The following is a 24111-nucleotide window of genomic DNA, read 5'->3' as shown; positions in this document are numbered from 1 at the left end:
CTTGAACTCACGTGAGTGTGGAGTGTAGGGGAGAGGTCCGGGGGCCGCAGAGGAAAGTTGGGGGCTGCTGGGACTATTATCTGATGCTCTAGAACTACACGAGGTCACCGAGGCCAGTGAGTGCTCACCAAGGTTTCTGGGGACTAGTGTTTGCCGGGGGTGGGCTAGGCGTTGAGGAGAGCAGGTGTGTCGACACAGGAAGGCAGGCTGGAGGTGAGTGGGGTGGAAGGGAGGGAAGGAGAGAGGGGAAGGCGAGGAAGGGAGGAAAGGTCAGAGAGGCAGTGCCCAGAATGAGCGGGAGGGGCGGGGGCCAGCTCTTCACCCTCCGGGTCCAGTTGCCCCAACAAAGCACCCGGTTATTGCTTAACAATGCATCCCCCAGTAGCCTGCGTGTCTCTCCAGATCTGTGCATACACAGCCTCCTCCGTTTTAAATCTTCTTAAAACTTTTTGGCCGTGCCATGCAGCCTGCGGGATCTTAGTTCCCCAGCCAGGGATGGAACCCGTGCCCCGGAAGTGGAAGTGCCAAGTCCTAACCACTGGATGGCCAGGGAAGGCATAATTAATTTTCCAGACAGTGGCAGACTCCCCCCCCCCGGCCCCTCCCATTTTGCAGCACCACCACCAGGTGAGAGTCCTGGTTCCCAGGCTTCGAGCACAGTGCACTGTCACTCCTCAAGGGGTGGGGGACATATGCAACCTGAGATGGCTTAGAGACCATGTGGTCTCTTAACTGTGGGATTTTGTTTTTTATTTTCAATTTCTTTCAGCTGAGGAAAAATTCACATAACATAAAAATAACCATTAGCCATTTAAAAATGCGCATTTCAGTGGCAATGAGTATATTCGCAATGTTGTGCAACCATCACCTCTATCTACTCCCAGAATATTTTTATCGTCTTAAAAGGTGAGAAGAGGGCTCCCCTGGTGGCGCAGTGGTTGAGAGTCCGCCTGCCGATGCAGGGGACACGGGTTCGTGCCCCGGTCCGGGAAGATCCCACGTGCCGCGGAGCGGCTGGGCCCGTGAGCCATGGCCGCTGAGCCTGCGCGTCCGGAGCCTGTGCTCCACAACGGGAGAGGCCACAACAGTGAGAGGCCCGCGTACCAAAAAAAAAAAAGAAAAGGAAACCAAGGGAATGAAATCCTCCGATTCAGGGCCGCGGTGGCTGGCTGGGGAAGGGGCCAGGTGTAAATGGCCGACAGCCTCAAGTCCTCGTGCTGAGCATCTGCATGTTATTAGCCGCGGGCCCTCCGGATTAAGGACCGTCGGGGGGAGAGTATCCTGAGCCAGGACCGCGAGTCCCCGGCTGGTGTGCGCCCTAAGGATTGGGACACCGGAGGCCGCGCACCGGCGGCAGGTGGCCCCGGGCGCGCCTCCGAGCACCGGGGCGGGGTCTGCGCGTGCCCCGGGTCCTAGGGGGTGTGTGGCGCGGGGGCGCGCGGGTCCCAGGGTTGCGGGAGGCGGCGGTCCGGGGCGGGGGGTGGCGGGGGAGAGGCGCGCGCCACGGACGCGGCCATTGCGCGAGGGGGGTCGGCTCGCTGGGCGGGGACCCGGGCCGCTCACGGGGGCCCGGGCTAAGCACTGGGCCTCTCCCGGCCCCAGGGAGGGGCGGCCCCCGCCCGCGAGCCCTGCCGTTCGGCCCTCCCTGGGCGCCCCCGCCCGGCGCGGTGGTACGGTCCGGGTTTAAAAGGCCCTGGCGGCCGCGGGCCGGCCCAGTGTGTGGGCGGTGGCGGCGGCGGGGGCGCGCGGGGTGTAAGGCGAGGGGTGCGGCGGCGGGGGCGCGCGAGTGGGGCGGTGTGGGGCTCGAGGGCGCGTCCACGTGGCCGGCGGGCGGCCACCCGGAGCCAGCGGCGGCGGAGGGACAGGTAGGTGGCCTCCATCCCCCAGCCGCCTGTGCGGGCCGGCCTGCTCGGCGGCCCTGGGCTCCGGCAGCTCGGGGATTCGGCTCGGCCTTTAAGGGGTCGGGCCCTGCCCCTGCCTCTCGGGCGCCGGCCTGACTGGTCCTTCGTGCCCGGCGCCGGTAGGGACGGTCCGTCCGCGGCTAGCCCCCGGCCCGATGGGGACCCTTTGTGGCGGAGGAGCGGCCCCTGCAAGGACTGCTGCGGCGCCTCCATCCACTAGGGTCCTCGTGGATCTGCCGGGGGGGGGGGGCAATCCCTGGTGGGGGCAGGGCGAGCCGGGCAGGCAGCACCGCGCGGGGCGTTGGGGAGCGGGCGCTAGAGCCAGGTCTCTGCGAGGGTCTGTCCCCACCCTCGGGCTCTGCTGGCAGGGCCGTAGCAGAGAGGCTGGGTGTGCCTGTGATGCCCGAGGCTCCCGGTTACAGGCTGAGGTTTGGGATGGGCACTTGGGCTGCAAATTCTGCCTTTCCAGGTCTCCCTCCCGACCTGTCCCATCCCCATTCTTAGGCCTGTATTCCTGTGCGGTGTGGAGGAGGTGAGGGTGGCATGAGGCCTCCCTTCTCCGTCTTCCTTTCTTCTCTGGCTCTTGCATTAAGGATCCAGGATGCGGACCTGACAAAAGAGCCCCAGAGAGATGATCAGCCTGAGCTGAAACTTTGCAGTTCCAAGCTGGGTCTTCTCCTTGTTCTAGCAATGCATTTTTTCCCCTTTCCTTGGTTGCTGCCTTGGTTTGGTTCCCCGCACCCTCCCCAAGCTGAGTAACTTGGTCTCCCTTGGGGCTTGGGCACTGAGAGGGTATCGCTGAGCCCTGCCCCCTTGGCTGCCACGACACTTCTCTGCTGTCTTTGCTGCCTGGCGCTGGCCGAGAGCTGGGTGTGGCCTAGGGGTGAAGACCCAGCCAAGCCTAGTACTGCTCCTGTGGTCCCCCACCCCGTCTCCCCAAAGTCTCAGCTGTGTTTCAGAATGCTGCTCCCCTTCCATAGGGCTCCTTGGGCCCCCCTGCATCTCCCCTTCCCCAGCTAACGTGTGGATTCGGAGGGAGAGCCGCGCAGGGCTGCCTGGGCATCCGTCTGGCTGTGCCTGAGCAGAGCCTGACTTATGTCTGTCTCTGTGCTTTGCTCTGGGGGCAGGCGACTCGGCTTTGTGTTCCAGCCGGTAGGCTAGGCAGGCTCCTCCTGGACAGCCAGCAGACGGAGGCCCCTGGGGCGAGGAGGCAGCCGGGGCCAGGAAGGTGTAAGTGGCAGCCCTGGTTCCCACCTGGTCTCAGGCTTTGATGCCTCAGACCTCTGTCCTGCGATTGTTCTCTCCCTACCTTTTCTCCTTTCCCCAGCTAGGGTGTGAGGCACGTCTGTGGCCTTGGCTTGCCCACGGTTGGGTTGCTCTTGTGTGCGGCTGGCCACCCTCAGCTCTGGGATCTGGTGTTTGGCTTCTCCTTCCTGGAGGGCCCCCCACCCTGCCTTTCCTAGCATCTGGCTCTGCTGCCCCCTTGGGTGTGGCCCAGCTGAGGCGAGGCCTCCTGGCTCCTTTCCAGCAGTGGGTGGGGGATGATTGATGGCCCCCAAGTCTGCCTGTGCTCTCTGCTCACTCGTGCGCCCTGGCGGAGGCCCCTCCTCTCTCCCAGCCGTGGTCGCCATCTGGGGCTCTGGTATGGTGGTGGGCGACTGGCCTCCACCCTCTGTGGCGTGGCTCTCGGCCTGCTGGGGGCCCTAGGCCAGGCAGGGCCGGAGGCGGCTGGGCGCCCTGGGCCGGGGGCCTCTGACCGGCACTCCCCGTCTCTCCTCAGGCCCACCCCCGGGGCAGCTGCCGGCCATGCCCGCCGTCGGCCTCGTCCTGCTGTTCCTCCTTGCCGTGGGGCGGGCCCTGGGTGGCAGCACGCCCTTCCCTGCCTTCTCAGTGACGGACACCTCGCTCACCCATCTGGCCGTGCACCGGGTGACCGGGGAGGTGTTTGTGGGTGCGGTGAATCGCGTCTTCAAGCTGGCCCCCAACCTGACCGAGCTGCGGGTCCACGTCACGGGGCCCGTCGAGGACAACGCTCGCTGCTACCCACCCCCCAGCATGCGTGTCTGTGCCCACCGCCTGGCGCCTGTGGACAACGTGAACAAGCTGCTGCTCATAGACTACGCAGCCCGCCGCCTGGTGGCCTGCGGCAGCATCTGGCAGGGCATCTGCCAGTTCCTGCGCCTGGACGACCTCTTCAAGCTGGGCGAGCCGCACCACCGCAAGGAGCACTACCTGTCGGGGGCCCAGGAGCCGGACTCCATGGCGGGCGTCATCGTGGAGCAGGGCCAGGGGCCCAGCAAGCTGTTCGTGGGCACCGCCGTGGATGGCAAGTCTGAGTACTTCCCCACGCTGAGCTCCCGAAAGCTCATTGGCGACGAGGACGGTGCCGACATGTTCAGTCTGGTGGGTGAGCCCGCCCACCTGCTCGGGCTCTCGCAGGCTGTCCGGCCCCCAACCCCTCCCCCACCTCCCTTCTCGCCCCTCTGAAGAGCCAGCTCCCGTGCCCTCCTGCCTTCACTCTGTCCTGGCTCTGCCTCTGGAGCCTTTCTGGCCTGGGGTCCTGTGACCACGTGGGTCGGGGGCAGGGAGATTGTGAGGGAAGACCCCCGGGGGCCATGTTGTGGGCGCAGGGCCAGGCTGGGTGGCGGGGGCCCAGGGGCCACGGTTGGGGAGGTCGAGGGTGGACCTAGGCCTCATCCCAGGCTGTGTCCTCCACCTGCTCCCCAGGTGTACCAGGACGAGTTCGTCTCCTCTCAGATCAAGATCCCCTCAGACACGCTGTCCTTGTACCCAGCCTTCGACATCTACTACGTCTACGGCTTCGTGAGCGCCTCCTTCGTGTACTTCCTGACACTGCAGCTGGATACCCAGCAGACACTGCTGGACACGGCAGGCGAGAAATTCTTCACGTCCAAGATCGTGCGCATGTGCTCGGGGGACTCGGAGTTCTACTCGTACGTGGAGTTCCCCATCGGCTGCTCCTGGCGCGGCGTGGAGTACCGCCTGGTGCAGAGCGCCCACCTGGCCAAGCCCGGCCTGCTGCTGGCCCAGGCCCTGGGTGTGCCGGCCGACGAGGACGTCCTCTTCACCATCTTCTCTCAGGGCCAGAAGAACCGGGCCAGCCCGCCGCGGCAGACCATCCTCTGCCTCTTTACCCTCAGCAGCATCAACGCCCACATCCGGCGCCGCATCCAGTCCTGCTACCGTGGGGAGGGCACGCTGGCCCTGCCTTGGCTGCTGAACAAGGAGCTGCCCTGTATCAACACCGTGAGCCCTCACCCGCCCCACCCCTGCCCCCGGGCTGGGCCCTCTGCCCCTTCCTGGGTGTGCGGGGCCAGCCCAGGCGGTCGTACGGCAGCTGATGGGCCGCCGCGTGTGCCAGCCTGGGCTCAGTCTTGGGAACGACAGCTTAGCCCGGGGTCCCCCGCCCCCGTCCTCCCCTCCCTGCCTCTGCTGCTACCCACCACCTCTCTGTGTGGACCAGCTTGCTCTCCCCGCTGCTGCCTGCTCGCCTCCCTCCTCAGCCCCCGATTTCCTGTGGGGTCCTGGGGCAAACAGTTGGTCTTGGCTGGTAAGGAGCGAGCTCCAGATTCTGCTCCCTCCTAGAACGTGGGCTCTCATTGCCTCTGTCCAGCTGGTGCCCCAGGCTCTTACTCACGCGTCCTCCTCCTGTCTCCCCAGCCCATGCAGATAAACGGAAACTTCTGCGGGCTGGTGTTGAACCAGCCGCTGGGCGGCCTGCACGTGATCGAGGGCCTGCCCCTGCTAGCCGACAGTACTGATGGCATGGCCAGTGTGGCCGCCTACCCCTACCAGCAGCACTCTGTGGTCTTCATCGGCACCCGCAGCGGCAGTCTGAAGAAGGTGAGCCCCGGAGCGCTCGGCGTGTGGGCGTCAGGGCGCACTGAGATGCAGACGAGGGCTGGGGTCAAGAACGTGCGGCTGAGCCCTGCAGCACCTTGGATGGGGCCTGGCCCCTGGGGGAAGGGGGACTTCCCGGGCTGGGGCCCAGGAGCCCAGCTGTGCTCCACGGGTGGCCTCTCAGCCACCCATGCTTGCAGTGCCACCGCCCGCCGTGGCCTGAACTGCTGGCTTCCTGTGGCTCTGGGGGCAGACCGGGCCCACCTCCGGTGCTCCCTACTGGGAGAGCAGGAGCCGTCGTTGCTGGGTCCTCAGTCGAATGAACGAGGAGACAAATGTGGACCTAACCCTCCTTGCCCTCTTGTCCCCTCATGGGCACGGGGGCTGCAGTGCCGGCAGGGCCGCAGCTGCTCCTGTTCCAGGGTGTTCTGAAGGGACAGGAGTCAGGACAACTGCCGCATTCCCTTCCTGCTCACCTGGGGGATGTGGGGCTGTCCCTGGGGGCAGGTTTGTGAAGGGAGCCACCGAGCTCTTGGGGCCTGGTCTGCTTCCCTCCTGGTCCCCGTCTTGCATTTGTCACAGCTTTATTGGGGTGTAAGTGCCGTGTCACAACCCCCCCTCCCCGTTTAAAGCATACATCTCAGTGATTTCAGTAAGTCCGCGGAGTTACTCAAGCATAACCGCTATCTCATTCCAGGATGTTGCCATGATCCTAAAAATCCCTTCCCTTTTAGCTTTCACACTTTCCCTGTCCCCCAACTCTGGGCAACGCTCATCTCTGTCTCTATGTCCTGGGAGCTTTTTTGGATTGGCTGTGTCACACCCAAGGGCCTCCAGGGGGCAGCCTTGGCGTCCTCCTTCCCTGGTCTGTGAGAAAGGGGGCGGCGGGCAGGCTGGGTCCCTGGCTCGAGAATAGGACGCCTGGGAGCGTGGGGTGCTGCTGTGGCGTCAGGTGGCTGGTCTCGTGGCCCAGGTACGGGTCGACGGCTCTCAGGAGGCCCACCTGTATGAGACGGTGCCTGTGGTGGACGGCAGCCCCATACTCCGCGACCTGCTCTTCAGCCCCGACCACCGGCACGTCTACCTCCTGAGCGAGAAGCAGGTGGGCCCGGCAGGTGGTGCGGCGGGGTGGGATGGGGGTGGGGCGGGTGCTGACACGGCTGCCCCCAGGTGAGCCAGCTCCCGGTGGAGACCTGCGAGCAGTACCCAAGCTGCGCCGCCTGCCTGGGCTCGGGGGACCCGCACTGTGGGTGGTGTGTGCTGCAGCACAGGTGAGGAGCCGCCCGAGTGCCCACTCCCCCGAGCTGTGCCCCTGTGGCCTCCCCCTCCCTGCCCTTCTACTTTCTCCAGCTAGCGAGTGGAACCTCTACCCCGAGTGACATCCCTCGGACCCCAGGGGGTGAGGCCGAGGCATGCGGCTGCCTGGTGCCGTGGGCTGGGCCGGCTGTCCCCTCCGTCCCCCCCAGGCCCCCGCTGCACTCCCGCTCCGGGCCTTGCTGGGGCAGCTGTGGGATGGGCCTGGCCTGACCCCGCGCAGATGCTGCCGCCATGGGGCCTGTCCAGGCGCCTCGGCCCCGCGTGGCTTCGCCAAGGAGCTGAGCAAGTGTGTCCAGGTGCGGGTCCGGCCCAACAATGTGTCGGTGACGTCGCCTGGGGTGCAGGTGAGTGGTGCGGAGCGTGCGGGTGTAGAGGCCCGTGCACACGTGTTGGGGGCGCTCCCAGCTCTGGGCCCTCTGCTTCCCCCAGCTGACCGTGGCCATAAGCAACGTGCCGGACCTCAGTGCGGGCGTGAGCTGTGCCTTCGAGGAGGTGACCGAGAGCGAGGCCGTCCTGCTGCCCTCTGGAGAGTTACACTGTCCCTCGCCTTCCCTGCAGGAGCTCCGGGCTCTCACCCGGGGGCACGGTCAGTGGCTGGGCCGCGGGGGGCAGGGCTGCTCTCCGTCCACGGCTCACGTGTGGCTCCCCTGGGCTCGCTGCAGGGGCCGCGCGCACCGTGCAGCTGCAGCTGCTCTCCAAGGAGAGCGGCGTGAGCTTTGCTGGGGCTGACTTCGTCTTCTACAACTGCAGCGCCCTCCAGTCGTGAGTACCGGCCCCCCGACCCCGTCCCCGTGTCTCTGTTGCTCGCGGTGTCGTGTAGGCCTCAGGCGGGCCCCGGTGCCTTTTGCCTTTGGCTCCCCGTGTGTCCCGCAGGTGGGACGGTGAGGGGCCAGGCCCGGTCTTCCCCGTGATTTCTTTTTTTTTTTTTTTTAACATCTTTATTGGGGTATAATTGCTTTACAATGGTGTGTTAGTTTCTGCTTTATAACAAAGTGAATCAGTCATACATAAACATATGTTCCCATATGTCTTCCCTGTTGCGTCTCCCTCCCTCCCACCCTCCCTATCCCACCCCTCCAGGCTGTCTCAAAGCACCGGGCCAATATCCCTGTGCCATGCGGCTGCTTCCCACTAGCTATCTACCTTACTGCGTTTGTTAGTGTGTATATGCCCATGACTCTCTCTCGCCCTGTCACAGCTCACTCTTCCCCCTCCCCATAACCTCAAGTCCGTTCTCTAGGTTCCCCGTGATTTCTGAAGCCTCTCCCCTCTAGGTGCATGTCCTGCGTCGGCAGCCCTTACCCCTGCCACTGGTGTAAGTACCGCCACGTGTGTACCAGCCACCCCCACGAGTGCTCCTTCCAGGAGGGCAGGGTCCACAGCCCCGAGGTGAGGCGCGCGCCACACGCGAGGGGGCTGGGCTCTTTTCTGCCTTCAGTCTTGGGGTTTTCTTGGAGCCCCCTTAACCGGGGGCCAGCCCAGCTGGCTGATGGGCGTTCTCCTCTCAGGGCTGCCCTGAGATCCTGCCCAGCGGGGACCTCCTGATCCCAGCAGGTGTCACGCAGCCTCTCACCCTGCGGGCCAAGAACCTGCCGCAGCCCCAGTCGGGCCAGAAGAACTACGAGTGTGTGGTCCGGGTGCAGGGGCGGCAGCAGCGGGTGCCTGCCGTCCGCTTCAACAGCAGCAGCGTGCAGTGCCAGAACGCCTCGGTGAGGCCCACCCGCCCCGCCTCCCTCGGGGGTCCAGGCTGTGCAGGGCTGGGTGTGGTGCAGATCTGTGCCCAGCAGACTCTTCTGGAAGCCTCAGCTGACAGTGGCCAGGGACCTTCTGAGTCTCCTGCTGGGGATTTCTGAGCTGGGGGAGGGGCGGTCTGTCACCTTCACTGGGGTCACGCGGGTCCCTCTCCCCCAGTACTCCTATGAAGGTGACGAGTATGGTGACACCGAGCTGGACTTCTCCGTGGTCTGGGATGGAGATTTCCCCATCGACAAGCCCGCTACCTTCCGAGGTGACCGGCGGGATGGGGCCGAGGAGCTTGCCTCCTGGGGCGGAGAAGGCACGTGCTGGGGCCGGGCCCACAGGGGACCCTTCGTCGGGGCCCGTAGCTGCCCCCCAGCGGCGCCTTCTGTGCCCACAGCCCTCCTGTACAAGTGCTGGGCGCAGCGGCCCAGCTGTGGCCTCTGCCTCAAGGCTGACCCTCGCTTCAACTGTGGCTGGTGCATCTCGGAGCATAGGTGCCAGCTGCGGGCCCACTGCCCGGCCCCCAAGACCAACTGGGTGCACCCAAACCAGAAGGGCGCTCGCTGCAGCCACCCCCGCATTGCCCAGGTGGGCCTCCCCACCACCCGCCGCCCTCTGGGTACCCACTGCCTCGGCTCACCCTCCCGCCTCCCCTCCTGCTCCGCAGATCCACCCGCTCATGGGGCCCAAGGAGGGAGGCACCCGGATCACCATCGTGGGCGAGAACCTGGGCCTCACCTCCCGAGACGTGGGCCTGCGGGTGGCCGGCGTGCGCTGCAACTCCATCCCCGCCGAGTACGTCAGTGCCGAGAGGTGAGTGCGGCTGTGCGGGCGCTGGGCCTCCCCGCAGCCTGTGGCCGGGCGCCCGGGCCTGACCTCCGACCTGACCCGACCCCTAGGATCGTGTGTGAGATGGAGGAGTCGCTGGTGCCCAGCCCGCCACCAGGGCCTGCGGAGCTCTGCATCAGCGACTGCTCGGCTGACTTCCGCACGCAGTCTGAGCAGCTCTACAGTTTCGTGGTACGTGGGCTGCCCGCCCCCTTCCCTCTCCCACTCCTTCCTGGCAGGGGGCTGTGGCCTGGCCCTGTTGGGCGCCCGCCGTCTCCCCGCTCCCCTCAGGGCTGCTTCTCCCGTAGACGCCCACGTTTGACCGCGTGAGTCCCAGTCGGGGCCCAGCCTCGGGGGGCACGCGGATCACCATTTCCGGTCATTCTCTGGACGCCGGCAGCAGAGTCACAGTGACCGTGAGAGATGGCGAGTGCCAGTTCGTGAGGTGAGTGTTGCAGGCGGGGGCCGTGGGGCCGGCAGGTGGCAGCCCTGGGCAGCCTGCTCCAAGTCCCCGCTTGCTGGCGTAGGAGGGATGCGGAAGCGATCGTGTGCATCTCGCCTGTCTCCACCCTGGGCCCGAGCCAGGCCTCCATCACCCTGGCCATCGACCGCGCCAACATCTCCAGTCCCGGCGTCCTCTACACCTACACCCAGGACCCCACCGTCACTCGCCTCGAGCCCACCTGGAGCATCATCAAGTAAGGCCCTCGGGAGAATGGGCCTGGCTGGCAGAGGGGAGGCTGGGGGCCAGGCCTCGCCTGGTGACCAGGTGACCTAGGGTTGGGGAGGCCCTGGGCTCCCATGGCAGCCTCGATAACACTCCAGGGCTGGGCTCAGGGTGGTGGGGAGGAAGCCTGAGGCCCCTCACCCCCATACCTAGTGGAAGCACCTCCATCACCGTGAGTGGGACCCACCTGCTGACGGTCCAGGAGCCCCGGGTCCGGGCCAAGTACCGAGGCATCGAGACCACCAACGTGAGTGCCAGCTGCCGCCATCCCACCCCTGACCCTCTGCCCGCTGTGGCCTCACGTGCTGGGCTGCCCACCTTTGTCCCCACAGACGTGCCAGGTGATCAACGACACCGCCATGCTGTGTAAGGCCCCTGGCATCTTCCTGGGGCGGCCCCAGCCGCAGGCCCAGGGTGAGCACCCTGACGAGTTCGGCTTCCTGCTGGACCACGTGCAGACGGCCCGTTCCCTCAACCGGTCCTCCTTCACCTACTACCCCGACCCCAGCTTCGAGCCACTTGGGCCCTCTGGGGTCCTGGATGTCAAACCTGGCTCCCACGTAGTGCTGAAGGTGCCAGTGTGGTGGGCGCCTAGGGCGGGAGGGGCGGGGCGGTGGGGAGCCCTGGCCAGCAGCGCTCTCCATCTGCAGGGCAAGAATCTGATCCCTGCGGCGGCCGGCAGCTCCCGCCTCAACTACACGGTGCTGATCGGGGGCCAGCCGTGCACGCTCACCGTCTCGGACACGCAACTCCTGTGCGACTCCCCCAGCCAGACGGGCCGGCAGCCGGTCATGGTGGGTAGGGGGCAGGGAGGCTGCCAGAGCAGCCTGGGGCGGGGGTGCGGGTCAGCTTACGGCGCCTGTCCCTGCAGGTGCTGGTGGGCGGCCTGGAGTTCTGGCTGGGCACCCTGCACATCACGGCCGACCGGGCGCTGAGCCTGCCGGCCGTGGTGGGGCTGGCGGCGGGGGGCGCGCTTCTGCTGCTGGCCATCACTGCCGTGCTGGTCGCCTACAAACGCAAGACTCAGGATGCCGACCGCACGCTCAAGCGCCTCCAGCTCCAGATGGACAACTTGGAGTCCCGGGTGGCCCTGGAATGCAAGGAAGGTGCCTGCATGAGGGTGGGGGTGGGGCGGGTGGCAGGGGCTCCCTCCTCCCTCTCTGCTCACTGTCTCTCACCGGCCCTCCCCAGCCTTCGCTGAGCTGCAGACAGACATCAACGAGCTGACGAACCACATGGATGGCGTGCAGATCCCCTTCCTGGACTACCGGACCTACGCTGTGCGCGTGCTCTTCCCGGGCATCGAGGCCCACCCAGTGCTCAAGGAGCTGGATGTGAGTGCTCCCTGTTGCCTGCCCATGCCCTGTCACCCCCAGGGCCACCTCCACCGTCTGAGATGCCCTGTCCCCCCGCCCCCAGACACCCCCCAATGTCGAGAAGGCCCTGCGTCTCTTTGGGCAGCTGCTGCACAGCCGCGCCTTCGTGCTCACCTTCATCCACACTCTGGAGGCTCAGAGCAGCTTCTCCATGCGCGACCGTGGCACTGTGGCCTCGCTCACTATGGTGGCCCTGCAGAGCCGCCTCGATTACGCCACGGGGCTGCTCAAGCAACTGCTGGCGGACCTCATCGAGAAGAACCTCGAGAGCAAGAACCACCCAAAGCTGCTCCTGCGCAGGTACTTGGGTCCCCCTCCGCCAGCCCTGCCCCTCCCCTGGGAAGCCCAGCCCTGCCCGGCCAGGGCCCCAGCACCCCTTTCACCCTAGGACCGAGTCCGTGGCTGAGAAGATGCTCACCAACTGGTTCACCTTCCTGCTGCATAAGTTTCTGAAGGTGCGTGCGCTCAAAGGGCAAGCGGGGGGCGAGGGGATGTGAGGAAGCAGTCGGCCGCAGGCGGGCGGCAAGCCGTGTCCCGGCCCTGGCTGCAGGATTTTCATGCCCGTCTCCGCGGGGTGGGGGTGGGGGGCCGGGGCAGCGGCTGGGGCGGAGCCTGACGCCGCCCGTCCGCCCGCCCACAGGAGTGCGCCGGGGAGCCGCTCTTCCTGCTGTTCTGCGCCATCAAGCAGCAGATGGAGAAGGGCCCCATCGACGCCATCACGGGCGAGGCGCGCTACTCCCTGAGCGAGGACAAGCTCATCCGCCAGCAGATCGACTACAAGACGCTGGTGAGCGGGGGTCCAGGTGCGCAGGGTATCGGGCCTGAGGGGAAGCCTCACCCAGGACCCACCCTGTGGTCCCCCTCGCCCTCAGACCCTGCACTGTGTGTGCCCGGAGAGCGAGGGCAGCGCTCAGGTCCCGGTGAAGGTTCTCAATTGTGACAGTATCACCCAGGCCAAAGACAAGCTGCTAGATGCTGTGTACAAGGGCATCCCCTACTCTCAGCGTCCCAGAGCTGAGGACATGGACCTAGGTGAGGCCCCTGCCCTCTCCTCCTGGGCCCCCCCACCTCCTGTGGCCACGTTACCTTGGCTGGCGTTCACTCTCCCCACCTGAGCTCTGTCCTCTGAGGGCAGTGGGCCCAGGGTCCCAGGGCTCGTGGAGCAGGACCTCAGAGCTGCCTGTGGCCCGCAGAGTGGCGCCAGGGCCGCATGGCCCGCATCATTCTCCAGGACGAGGATGTCACCACCAAAATCGAGTGTGACTGGAAGAGGGTCAACTCACTGGCCCACTACCAGGTGAGGAGCCGGAGGTCGCCTCACGCCCAGGGCCCTTGTGAGCCATGGCCCTGCCCTGAGGCCACAGGAGTAGGGGTCCCGGCCCCTCCCCTCTCTGGCCCCCGCTCCACAGGCCCCCCTTGGGTAGCCGCCCCACACGTGCCCTGCCGGGCCAGGGTAGGCGGTGGCTCAGGCCCCTTGGCTTCTCGGCCTCCTGCATTGCCCCCCTCTCTGTCTCTGGGATTTGCAGGTAACAGACGGTTCCTTGGTGGCACTGGTGCCCAAACAAGTGTCAGCCTACAACATGGCCAACTCCTTCACCTTCACCCGCTCTCTCAGCCGTTATGGTAGGCGTCCTCGGTGTGGGGTCTCTGCTGGCCCCGTGCCCTGCAAGGCTGTGTCGGCCATCGTGGGGAACCCCCAGCCCCACCCCGTCTGAGCAGCCAGCCTGGCTCTGGCGGCCCCCCTGGACCCTGCTCTCAGGAGGTCTCTAGTTCCTTGGAGCCTAGAAGTGCAGTGGGCCCGTGAGAGCAGATGGGCCCCCTCGGCCTGCAGGGCTCCCGGGATGGAGGGGAGCGAGAGCCACGGCGATGGCTGGTGTGGCCCCACTGGCCTAAGGGGCACACCACCCTCTGCCCCAGAGAGCTTGCTCCGCACGGCCAGCAGCCCTGACAGCCTCCGCTCTCGGGCACCCATGATCACGCCCGACCAGGAGACGGGCACCAAGCTGTGGCACCTGGTGAAGAACCACGACCACGCCGACCACCGAGAGGGAGACCGAGGCAGCAAGATGGTCTCGGAGATCTACCTGACGCGGCTGCTGGCCACCAAGGTGTGGGCCTGCCCCGCGCCACCCTGGCCTTAGTGCACGTGCCTTGTAGCCTGGCCTTGGCCCTGGGGTTGGCCTGGGCTGCCTGGGGAAGGGGCCACTGGATTGTTCCAATCCCAAGGGACTTGCTCAACGCTTTTGCCACGGGAACTGCCACCCTGAGGTCGAGGCCAAGCTTGTCTGAGGGGTGGTGGCTGAGCAGGGAAGCCCTGCTCGTTGTCAAGCCTCCCCGTCCCCATCTGTCCTGCCGTGGGGACGTCCCGCCCTGGCTCCCCGTCAGCTGGTGTCCTTGCTGCGCCCCTGCAGGGCACACTGCAGAAGTTCGTGGACGACCTCTTCGAGACCGTGTTCAGCACGGCGCACCGGGGCTCGGCCCTGCCCCTGGCCATCAAGTACATGTTCGACTTCCTGGACGAGCAGGCCGACCAGCGGCAGATCGGCGATCCCGACGTGCGCCACACCTGGAAGAGCAACTGGTACTGCCGTGCACCGGCCCGCGGGCGGGGGCGTGAGGAGGCTTGGCTGGGGCTTGGGGACCACGGTCAGGATGCCGGCGGGGGCTTGGCTGGTCACCCTGGCAGGAGAGGACAGCGGCCTGGCACTGATGGTGCCGCCGAGCACAGAGAGCAAGGGCGTCTGATTCCGCAGGTGGGCTCTGCCAGGGCTTTGGGCGTCTGGGATGTGGGTAGTGTGGCCAGCACCCAGAGGTGCCCTTGGCCCTGCTGCTCACCTGGTGATACCGCTGACACAGGGCAGAGGTAACCAGAAGCCCGGTCCCGGGGTTAGCCGTGCGAGGGGGGCGCGTTGAAACTCACCGAGGACGGAAGACCGTCCACTCTGACTTCTCACTGCTTGAAATCAGGCAGAAAATTAAAGAAGAGGCTGCCAGCTCTCAGTGTGTCACTCTCGCTGCCTGTGGGCCTGCGGAGGTGAGCGCGGATGGGAGGGTGTGTGCAGGGAGATCGCGGAGCTGCGGGCCTTTGTCCCTCTGTCCAGCCTGCCCCTGCGCTTCTGGGTGAACGTGATCAAGAACCCGCAGTTCGTGTTCGACATCCACAAGAGCAGCATCACGGACGCCTGCCTGTCGGTGGTGGCCCAGACCTTCATGGACTCCTGCTCGACGTCCGAGCACCGCCTGGGCAAGGACTCGCCCTCCAACAAGCTGCTCTACGCCAAGGACATCCCCAGCTACAAGAGCTGGGTGGAGAGGTGGGCCCCAGTGTGTGGGGAGGCGGGGCCGGGACCCCAGGGGACGCGGCTGCTGGCGAGGGAAGAAGGCCCGGAGGCTGGCCTGGCAGCCGGGGCAGGGGCTTTGGCTTCTGTGGCGCCTGCTGGCACGACCTCCTCGGGGCCCCAACAGGTACTACCGGGACATCGCCAAGATGGCGTCCATCAGTGACCAGGACATGGACGCGTACCTGGTGGAGCAGTCCCGTCTCCATGCCAGTGACTTCAACGTCCTGAGCGCGCTCAGTGAGCTCTATTTCTACGTTACCAAGTACCGCCAGGAGGTGCGTGCCACCCCCTCGGGCCCCTGCTCTTTGGCTCTGAGGGTACAGCTGGTGGCAAAGGCAGGGGCGTGGTGGGGGTCAGCGAGCCCAGCTCTTGGACTCCTCACAGTTCCTCCCCCAACCAGGCCCTTAAGGTGGCACAGGTGACACGCTCTGTAGATGCTGGGATTTGAGGGACCCAGTAGAGAAGCCACTGGCTGGAGCGCAAAGTTCTGGTCCGGCAGAAGTTAGGGGCCGGGAGCACACGGAGGGCTGGGTTGACGGGCTGGGGCCAAAGGTAGGCGCGGTCAGCCCACCTGCCCGGTTTGTGGCTGGAGAGTCAGGGAAGACAGATGCGCCGGCTCCAGGGGTGGATTCCTGGCTGGAGATGAGAATGGGTGGGCCCGGACAGGGCCCCGAGCCTGGATGAGCTCCCCAAGGCGGGGGCCATGGGCAGCTGGAGAGGGAGACGTGGCCCAAGAACTTGAGTGGCCCTGGGACATTCAAGAGGTGGCAGAGAAGAGGGGGGACCGGCTGCAGAGTCTGAGGAGGCTCGGGAGGGGCCCCCGAGTGCCAGACGGGTCCTGGAACACGCGTGAGGACCCCCCCCCCACCCCCGCCCTGGGCGTCAGGGAGGAGGGAGCGATGGGCTCTGTCGGGTGCTGCCCACGGTCACGGGAAGTGAGGCCCGAGGTCGCGGAGACCTGGGTGAGAGAGGTCTGGGGTGGGGTGGGGGTTAGGAGGGACGGGAAAGGGGGGCCTCCAGTCCAGACCACCCTGTGGGAGGGGCTGTGTGCTGGCTGTTGGAAGGCGGGAAGAGGTTGTGCAGTCGGAGGAGGGGTTGGGGTCAAGGAGGAGCTGCGGGCCCTTTCGGAGGCCAGCCGCTGGGCCCCTCCCACGTGGGAGGGGTGGGGGGCATCGGGGGTGGGGCTTGGCCAGGAGGAGCCCGCCCCTCAAGAGCCCGGCTCTGGGCCTCTTCCCGCAGGTTCTCACCGCTCTGGACCGAGATGCCTCTTGCCGGAAGCAGAAGCTGCGCCAGAAGTTGGAACATATCATCGGCCTCGCATCCAGCAACAGCTAAGGGAGGTGGACCCCGTGAGGAGGGGGCTTCTCAGTCCTGAGCCGTACTCCCGTGCAGAGGGGCGTCTCCCGCCTGGGTCCCGGGGCTGAGCCCTGGATCGGGTGGCATGAGGTCACCGGGCCAAGATGCCCCTGGCACAGCCGGGCCCCTGTCATTAGTGCCTTGCTTTGGGCCCTGCATGGGGAGGGGGTGACCGGACCAAGCCCCCCGCCCCGGCAGCAGCAATACCCCCGCCCTCCTGCCCTCGTGCCCTCCTTGCTATTTATACCCCAACCACCTATTTATTTAATTTATCTCCACCTCACCGTCGTCTCCATCTGTAAATACGCGCCCCCTCCTCCCCCGGACCCCCTACCCCCCCCCACCCCCGAGGTTGCCAGCCTCACTCACCTTCTCTCCTTGAGCCCTCCCGACTCCCCTGTGACATGGTCAGCCTTGGCCTAGCCTCTGGCCCCGCCCCCTTGCCCTGGCTGGCCCCACCCATGCCGAGGACGGGGCCTCGGCACCAGCAGTCCTTGGGGGCGGTGAGGCACCGAAGTTGCCCTCGGACGGTGGCTCGGCCAAGGGGTCCCCCTGCGGCCACTGCAGCAGCCCCTCCAGACTTCTCGGGCCGGGACTGTACCCCCTCCCGGGGCCCCGTTCTCTCTGAGCGCCTGGAGAGCTCGAACCAGGCTCCTGCCAGGGCGTGAGCTGGGCCTGGGAGCACCGAACCTCCCTTCTCCGGGCCCTGCTGCTAACCCCCCTCAGTGTGGTCTGCGCGTCCGGACCCCTCATCCTCCGCTGCCCTGTCCTGCGCCCGCCCCGAGGGGCAGAGGCAGCAGTGCCTTACTCCTTTGTCCTTCTGCCTCCTCAGAGGAATCTGGCCCCAGCCCGCGCTCCTGGAAACCCAGTTGGCCCCTTTTTCTCTTTTTTGCATGAGGTTTTCTTTGTCCCTGTAATTTTTTTTCCTAATTAAATGTTGAGAAATGGATGCAGTGTGTGCCTTTGTCCTCGGGCAGGTGGGGAGGCTGTCGGACTCTGCATGAGCTGCTCGCCCTTGATGGGGGGAAGGGTGACTCGTTGCAGGGTTTCTGAGGACTTGAGGCGCTCTAGGGCGACGTCCAATCCATCAGTGAGTCCTGGTGGCTCCACCTTCAAGATACATGCAGAATCCGCGCCCTTCTCCCCACCTCCACTGCCCCCAACTGGTCCAAGCCGCCCTTGTTGCTTGCCTGGATGCCAGGGTCCCCATTTCTGCCCTGGCCGCCCTCAGCCTCTTCTCAGCTTGGGAGGCACTGGGACCCTCCCTCTTAACATACACGGTGGACCTTGTCCCCACTCTGTTCAAAACCATCCAGGGCTTCATGGCCCCCAAACGCCTTCATATCTGACAACTCTACTGTCCCAAGTGCACTGCAATCACTGTGCTCCTACCTCCCTCCTGCCTCTCACCCTCTTGTGCCACGCACCTGTTCAAGTAAGCCGGGTGGGGAGAAAGCAGGATGCGATGTTAAATAGAGCGGTCAGGAATGATTTCCGGGTGAGCCAGAGGGATCCCCAGAGGAAGAGCGTTCCAGACTGAAGAGAACCAGTGCAAAGGCTTTGAGGCAGGAGCCAGCCTGGCATGTTTTTGTTTTTTTTTAATAAACATTTATTTATATTTTTGGCTGTGTTGGGTCTTTGTTGCTGCTCACGGGCTTTCTCTAGTTGTGGCGAGTGGGGGCTACTCTTCCTTGCGGTGTGCAGGCTTCTCATTGCGGTGGCTTCTCTTGTTGCGGAGCACAGGCTCTAGGCACGCGGGCTTCAGTAGTTGTGGCTCGCAGGCTCTAGAGCACAGGCTCAGTAGCTGTGGCGCACGGGCTTAGTTGCTCCGCGGCACGTGCGATCTTCCCGGACCAGGGCTCGAACCCATGTCCCCGGCATTGGCAGGCGGATTCTTAACCACTGAGCCACCAGGGAAGCCCCTGGCCTGGCATTTTTGAACAGTTAAGGAAGCCAGTGAGGCTGAACCACGATGAGCAAACGAAAGGGTGGGAGTGGAGAATATTGGAGAGGAAACGGGCTGGATTACATCTGGCGTTTTTTTTTTTGGCTGCACTGGATCCTCGTTGTTGGGTCTTCGTTGCTGCGCGCAGTCTTTCTCTAGTTGCGGCGAGCGGAAGCTACTCTTCGTTGCAGTGCACAGGCTTTTCATTGCGGTGGCTTCTCTTGCAGAGCTTGGGCTCTAGGCGCGCAGACTTCAGTAGTTGTGGCGCGCGGGCTCAGTAGTTGTGGCACATGGGCTTAGCTGCTCCGTGGCATGTGGGATGTTCCCGGACCACGGATTGAACCCGTGTCCCCTGCATTGGCAGGTGGATTCTCAACCACTGCGCCACCAGGGAAGTCCCTCACATCTGGCTTTTCAGGCCACTGTAAGTTCTTTGGCTTTGTCCCTAAGAGTCCCTTTTGGAGATTCTTTTTAACAGAAGAGTGACGCAATCTGACTTATGTTTTAAAGCAACCTGGCAGCTTCACCAGTTCACCTGTCAGGCCAAGGCAGTAGGCTGATTCTGGGCTTTGCTGGGTGAGGGAGGGAGAATCAGACTGACGTCGGGCCCTAGAGCCTGGGGTACTGTAGCTCGGGAGCTGCCGGCAGAGAGGATCGTGGGGATCTGCAGAGGGTCCCCCTGGAGTATCACGGGGTGCTGATCGGCACAAGTGTGTGAGGAAGCCGCCCCGGGCCTGGGAAAGGGCTGCCAGGAAGGACTACAGGGAACTATGCTCAGGGCTCAAGCAGGCCCTGGATGAGCACCTGTCCCCACTGGCCAGGATGGAAACCTCGGAATTCAAGAGGCCTGAGGGAGGGCACTCAGAAGGGTCTTGCCTCAGTAGCGGGACAACAATTAATTCTACAGTAGAAGCTGCTCTAGCGCCATGTAGCAAATCTTAGAAGCAAGATTCTAAAGAATCAAATTGTCTCCGAATAACCGCAGCACCTGAGAACAAAGTTCGAGTATGTTTACGGACACAAAAGTAGCCAGCACCCAAGGGAAAGCACACAAGGTCTGCTATCCAAGCAAAACCACTTGGCATGAAAAGCGTAAGTAAAGACCAGCCCATTAGAAGGGGATAGATAGAGCAATCAATAAAAGGCAACCAGATTGGAAAGGAAGAAGTAAAACTCCCATGATCGCAGGGTATTTTAGAGGGAGCTAACTCCCCCTGCCCAGACCCTGAGCCAGGTGCGCCAGCAGTTTTCTTCACTGATCTGAAACAAAGCCAGTGAACTACAAAATTCCTAGCCTAGTGCTTCTGGGTTGTTTGCTCTTCTCACACACGCTCAGTTTTTAATTTTTGCGGGACACTAACCTAATGGTGACATAGATGTGGGGAAACCAGAATTGTGGTGGGAGGGCACAGTTTCTGGAGTGAGTAGAATAGAACCATTTGGGGAGGAGGCAGAGGGACAGTGGCGTGAAAGTGCTCAATTCTCATCTCCCCATCGATAATTAAAGTCTTAAAAATGGTTTTTAAAAAGGGAAGAAAGAAAAAGACCCTTGCTGTAGCCACCAGAGCTGCTGCGTGCTGGCGGGGGAGACGCTCCATCATCACCGTCATCGCCACGCCCACCGCCACCATCCCCAGCACCAGCATCTCCCTCCCTCCAGCCCACGCTGCCAGAGCTCTCTGGGTTCTGTGCCGGCAGACTCCGTTCACGCACATGCAGGAACAGGGACCGGATCCCCCCCGCACTGGCTTGAAAGAATCCCCTAAATGCAGCCAAAATATATGAAACACAGGCTGTGAAGAAACTGGGCCTCAGGTGAGGGAGGACCGTCAGGGATCTCTGGGAGCTGAGACCCCGAAGAGGTGAGCCGTGCAGCTTCCTCAGCTTGCTGTCTACACGGACTGTCCGGACCGAGTCCAGCCGCCTCCCCGGGTCTCGGGGGTGGATCGCAGAGCGCACGCAGCCGGAGTTGGCGGGTGGAGGACAGGAGAGGACACAGCGGCACAGGGAGAGAACCGTGCCCAAGGGCGGAGGGTCCATTGGAGCGCGCCGAGGACCACTGAGCAGCATCAGTGTGGAAGGGAACTCTGCGAGGCGGGGGACAGGGCCACCCAAAGGATGGAAGGTGAGTCTGCCCAGCGCTCGAGCAGGACAGGGACTGGCGGTCCCATTCTGGCGGTCCGCACCGGCCAGAATGCAAACCTCATAATTGGGGAGGCATCCTGAAGGGGGCTCAGAAGGCTCGCGCCTCAGTAGTGTGGGAAAAAAATGAATCCTATGGGACTTGCCTGGCGGTCCAGTGGTTAGAACTCCACACTTCCAATGCAGGAGGTGCGGGTTCGATCCCTGGTCGGGGAACTGAGATTCCACATGCCACGGGGCGCGGCCAAAAACTAAAAAAAAAAAAAAGTGAACCCTACACTGAAAGCTGCTCTGGTCCCACACAGCACATCTTCAAAGCAAGACTCAAAAGGATCTGTCCCCAGTAACGTAACAGCATCCCAGAACAGAGCTCAAAAAATATGTCTAGGAGTACAAAGATACCCAGCACCCAGGGAAAAAGGCCAAACGTCTGACACTGAAGAAGAAACTACCAGGGGTACAGAGTCAGCCAAATCCAATCCTTAACCAGGAGAAAAGTTCATCACTGAAAGGCACGCAGATTGGAAAGGAAGAAGCAAAACTGCCTTTATTCTGAGAAAACGTGATCAACGATGAAAATCCAACGGCATCTACCAAAGAGCTACTAGAATATAAGTGAGCTTAGAAAGGCTGCGGGATACGCCACCTTTTACAGGAAGCTAGCTCCTTCTAACTAAAGGCTTGAATGACTGTCCTAGCACTTTTTCTTCACTGATCTGAGACGAGGCCAGTAAGCCACAAAGCTCCTATTCGAGTGTTTCTCGGCTGTTTGCTCTTGTCATACAAACCCAGTTTTAAAAAAAATTTTACCGAGGAGACACAGTAGTGACAAGGATGTGAGAAACCAGCGTTCTGGTGGGAGGGTACACTTTCTGTACAATTTGGAGAGCAATTTCACACACTGCAGCGTGAGCGCTTCACATATTTAACCAATTTACCTCTTGTAGTCTATCTTAAGAAAACAATCACTCAGGCAAAGCTCTACATACCAGCATTCCACTGAATCATTACCTATATAATATGGCAAAAATTGAAAATGATTCAAACATTCAATAATGTATCTTTTATGCATCCATTCAATAATGCTTTTGAAGAATTTTTAGAAAAAGGTTCATGTTAGATGAAAAATATGAGGAAAAATGCTAAACTTGCAAAATATTACTGTTACACATTTACTACATAAATACCACTATAAAACTAAGAAAATATTCCAAAATGTTGACAGTAGTTAATACTGAATGACAGACAGGACCTATCCTCTTCCATTTCTTCAACTGTCTTCAGTTGCATTGTACTACTTGAATATCTGAATCACAGAACCTCCCCTCCAATTTAAGGACAGAGGCAAGAATATTTAAAGGTGCTGTAGTTGAAAATAAAGTCAGACATAGCATCGTAGCTCAGTTTTTCTTTTTTTTTTTTAAAGATGTTGGGGGTAGGAGTTTTATTAATTAATTAATTTATTTTTGCTTTGTTGGGTCTTCGTTTCTGTGCCAGGGCTTTCTCTAGTTGTGGCAGGCGCGGGCCTCTCTCGCGGCCTCTCTTGTTGTGGAGCACAGGCTCCAGACGTGCAGGCTCAGTAGTTGTGGCTCACGGGCCCAGTTGCTCCGCGGCATGTGGGATCTTCCCAGACCAGGGCTGGAACCCGTCTCCCCTGCATTAGCAGGCAGATTCTCAACCACTGCGCCACCAGGGAAGCCCCATAGCTCAGTTTTATTTTCAGTAGTTAAGAAACATTTAAGCACCAAACAAAGTAAGTGAACCCTCAGCACGCAAGGGCCAGTAGAGGCAAAAGATGAGGCCCCCATAATAAAGTGGCAACTACTACAGAAATCACTGCCCTAGGAGGGATGCACTGTCTAGGAAGGGACACAAGTTTAGACCTTAATCCCCTTCTCTAGCCCTGGCTTAGCGTGCAACAGGGGGCCCAAAGCGCTGCATGGTCCGTATCACCAGAGAAAGCTGGTCAAGAAAGTTGACGATGGAAATTTGGAGGAGGTGGGAATCTTCAGCTCTCCAGTGGCTAAAAGTGATGGAAAAAGAAAATCAAGGTGATGGTAGCAACCCCTCCAGTCCCTCTCTGGCTCTGCCCCTCTACGACACCGAAGCCGCTGCCATCTCCATTGGAGTGCCTGCTGGGGCGGAGATGGGTCCAGTGCACCGTGTCACCTCCCTAGATCCAACCCTGGAGTATCTCCGAGTCTCCAATAGAGCGCCCTTGGGGGAGACTGGCCCGGCCACCTGCTGCCACTCCCAAGCAGCCCTTTCTAGAACTTACACCGCCAGGACGCTGCCGCTTACTGTGAGCTCCTTCCCAACAGCCCCATGGTGCAGTTCGGCATCTGGGGCCAGGGACCCACGGGCGATCTCCGCCTCCAAGGTGGACGGGAAAGGCACACTTAGGGCGCTGATGGAGATTCGGTTAAGGCAACATCCACACGGATCTGGTGCTTTGGGCCCTGTCTCAGGGCACCCTGACCAGCCTCACCCCTTTCAGAACTGCTTCCAGCCCCCCAGACCACGCCTGGCCCTAATCCACCCTAGCCGCCCCGCTGCCCCGTGCTCTCATTTCTTCGCCCCCAGGCGCCCCGGCTTTCCTTCTGCTCTTATTTCTCCCGCTCAAGACCACCCCGCAGCAGCCCCTGACTCCCCCTTCTCCCCTTCGCTCCCAGGCTGCCCCTGACTCGTGCGTCCCTCTGTCCCACCTCCCACCGCACGCAGCCTGCAGCCCATTTCCCACTCCGCCCTCGGGTAGGATACAATACGTGTGGCCGGCTTCCCGGCCTTCTGGCTGTGGACGCGGGGTGTCCGCCCGGCCCCGGAGAGTGCTGTGCCGGCGCGGCACACAGAGCTCCGTCGTTTGCAGCGGCAGCAGCACCCCCGCTGCGAGGGCCGCCCCGGTCCCCCCTGCCCCCGCTGCCCCCCTGGCTGTCCAGGCCTTCAGCGCCGCCCGCCATCCTGCCTGCGCCTGCGTCCGCCTCTGCCGCCTGCATGGCTGCAGCGCGCTCTGCCTCCGACTCTGTCTTCGGGCCACTGGTCTCCCCATCCGCTCTCTCCGATGTCGGCTAAGAGACAACGGCTCCTTCCTGAAGCTCCGCCCCTCGCGCTGACTCCGCCCCGTGCGCCTGCGCAAACAGGCCCCGCTGAGGTCGAGGGGGTGCGTGGTGGCTTCCCGCGGAACCGGCCTGGCTGGGCGTCCTCCAAGACTCCCTTGGCCGCAGAGGAACTGAGGCTCCCTCCCAAAGCCCTGGCCCTTCGCAAACTGTGTGACGCGATTTTAACTTCCTTTTTCTGTTTTCCTGCAAGTTTTTGACAGTGACCTTATACGACTTTTTTTTTTTTTTTTTGCGGTACACGGGCCTCTCACTGTTGTGGCCTCTCCCGTTGCGGAGCACAGGCTCCGGACACGCAGGCTCAGTGGCCATGGCTCACGGGCCCAGCCGCTCCGCAGCATGTGGGATCTTCCCGGACCGGGGCACGAACCCGTGTCCCCTGCATCGGCAGGTGGACTCTCAACCGCTGCGCCACCAGGGAAGCCCTTATACGACATTTTTAATCAAAAATAAGTTTTTAAACT

At 62.8% G+C, this 24111-nt stretch overlaps 2 protein-coding genes across 7 annotated transcripts; one reads left to right on the top strand and one right to left on the bottom strand.

The window, feature by feature from the left end:
• Positions 1–1782: 1782 nt before the first annotated feature.
• On the top strand, positions 1783–17396 carry PLXNA3 (plexin A3). Of its 6 annotated transcripts, none has more exons than XM_060292097.1 (33): positions 1783–1865; positions 3029–3131; positions 3682–4304; positions 4629–5168; positions 5583–5765; positions 6736–6864; positions 6933–7033; positions 7300–7423; positions 7509–7665; positions 7742–7841; positions 8354–8468; positions 8588–8788; positions 8991–9407; positions 9487–9632; positions 9719–9839; positions 9956–10092; positions 10175–10345; positions 10528–10621; positions 10707–10946; positions 11025–11168; positions 11246–11480; positions 11566–11708; positions 11794–12050; positions 12139–12205; positions 12391–12537; positions 12623–12782; positions 12944–13047; positions 13277–13373; positions 13668–13858; positions 14162–14331; positions 14852–15064; positions 15216–15366; positions 16331–17396. In XM_060292097.1, exons 3-33 carry the CDS (start codon positions 3708–3710, stop codon positions 16424–16426), a joined length of 5748 nt encoding a protein of 1915 aa, XP_060148080.1. In that variant the 5' UTR covers positions 1783–1865; positions 3029–3131; positions 3682–3707; the 3' UTR covers positions 16427–17396. The 6 variants fall into 6 exon arrangements, with proteins under 6 accessions (XP_060148080.1, XP_030707421.2, XP_060148083.1 ...); XM_060292098.1 differs by lacking the exon at positions 1783–1865 and adding an exon at positions 1902–2020; XM_060292099.1 differs by lacking the exon at positions 1783–1865 and having other exon boundaries at positions 2139–3131; positions 8991–9087; positions 9217–9407.
• A 3659-nt stretch (positions 17397–21055) lies between these two features.
• Positions 21056–23635, bottom strand: LAGE3 (L antigen family member 3). The gene is made up of 3 exons (XM_030851560.2): positions 23295–23635; positions 22813–22941; positions 21056–22557 (listed from the first exon to the last, which is right to left on the bottom strand). The coding sequence occupies exons 1-3, from the start codon at positions 23525–23527 to the stop codon at positions 22443–22445; spliced, it is 477 nt and encodes a 158-aa protein (XP_030707420.1). The 5' UTR covers positions 23528–23635; the 3' UTR covers positions 21056–22442.
• Between the last annotated feature and the right edge of the window lie 476 nt (positions 23636–24111).

The sequence above is a fragment of the Globicephala melas genome, chromosome X, assembly GCF_963455315.2.
Source record: "Globicephala melas chromosome X, mGloMel1.2, whole genome shotgun sequence".
Classification (NCBI taxonomy): Eukaryota; Metazoa; Chordata; class Mammalia; order Artiodactyla; family Delphinidae; genus Globicephala; species Globicephala melas.
Note: the sequence above shows the minus strand (reverse complement) of the source record. Positions and strands in the feature narration are given on the sequence as shown.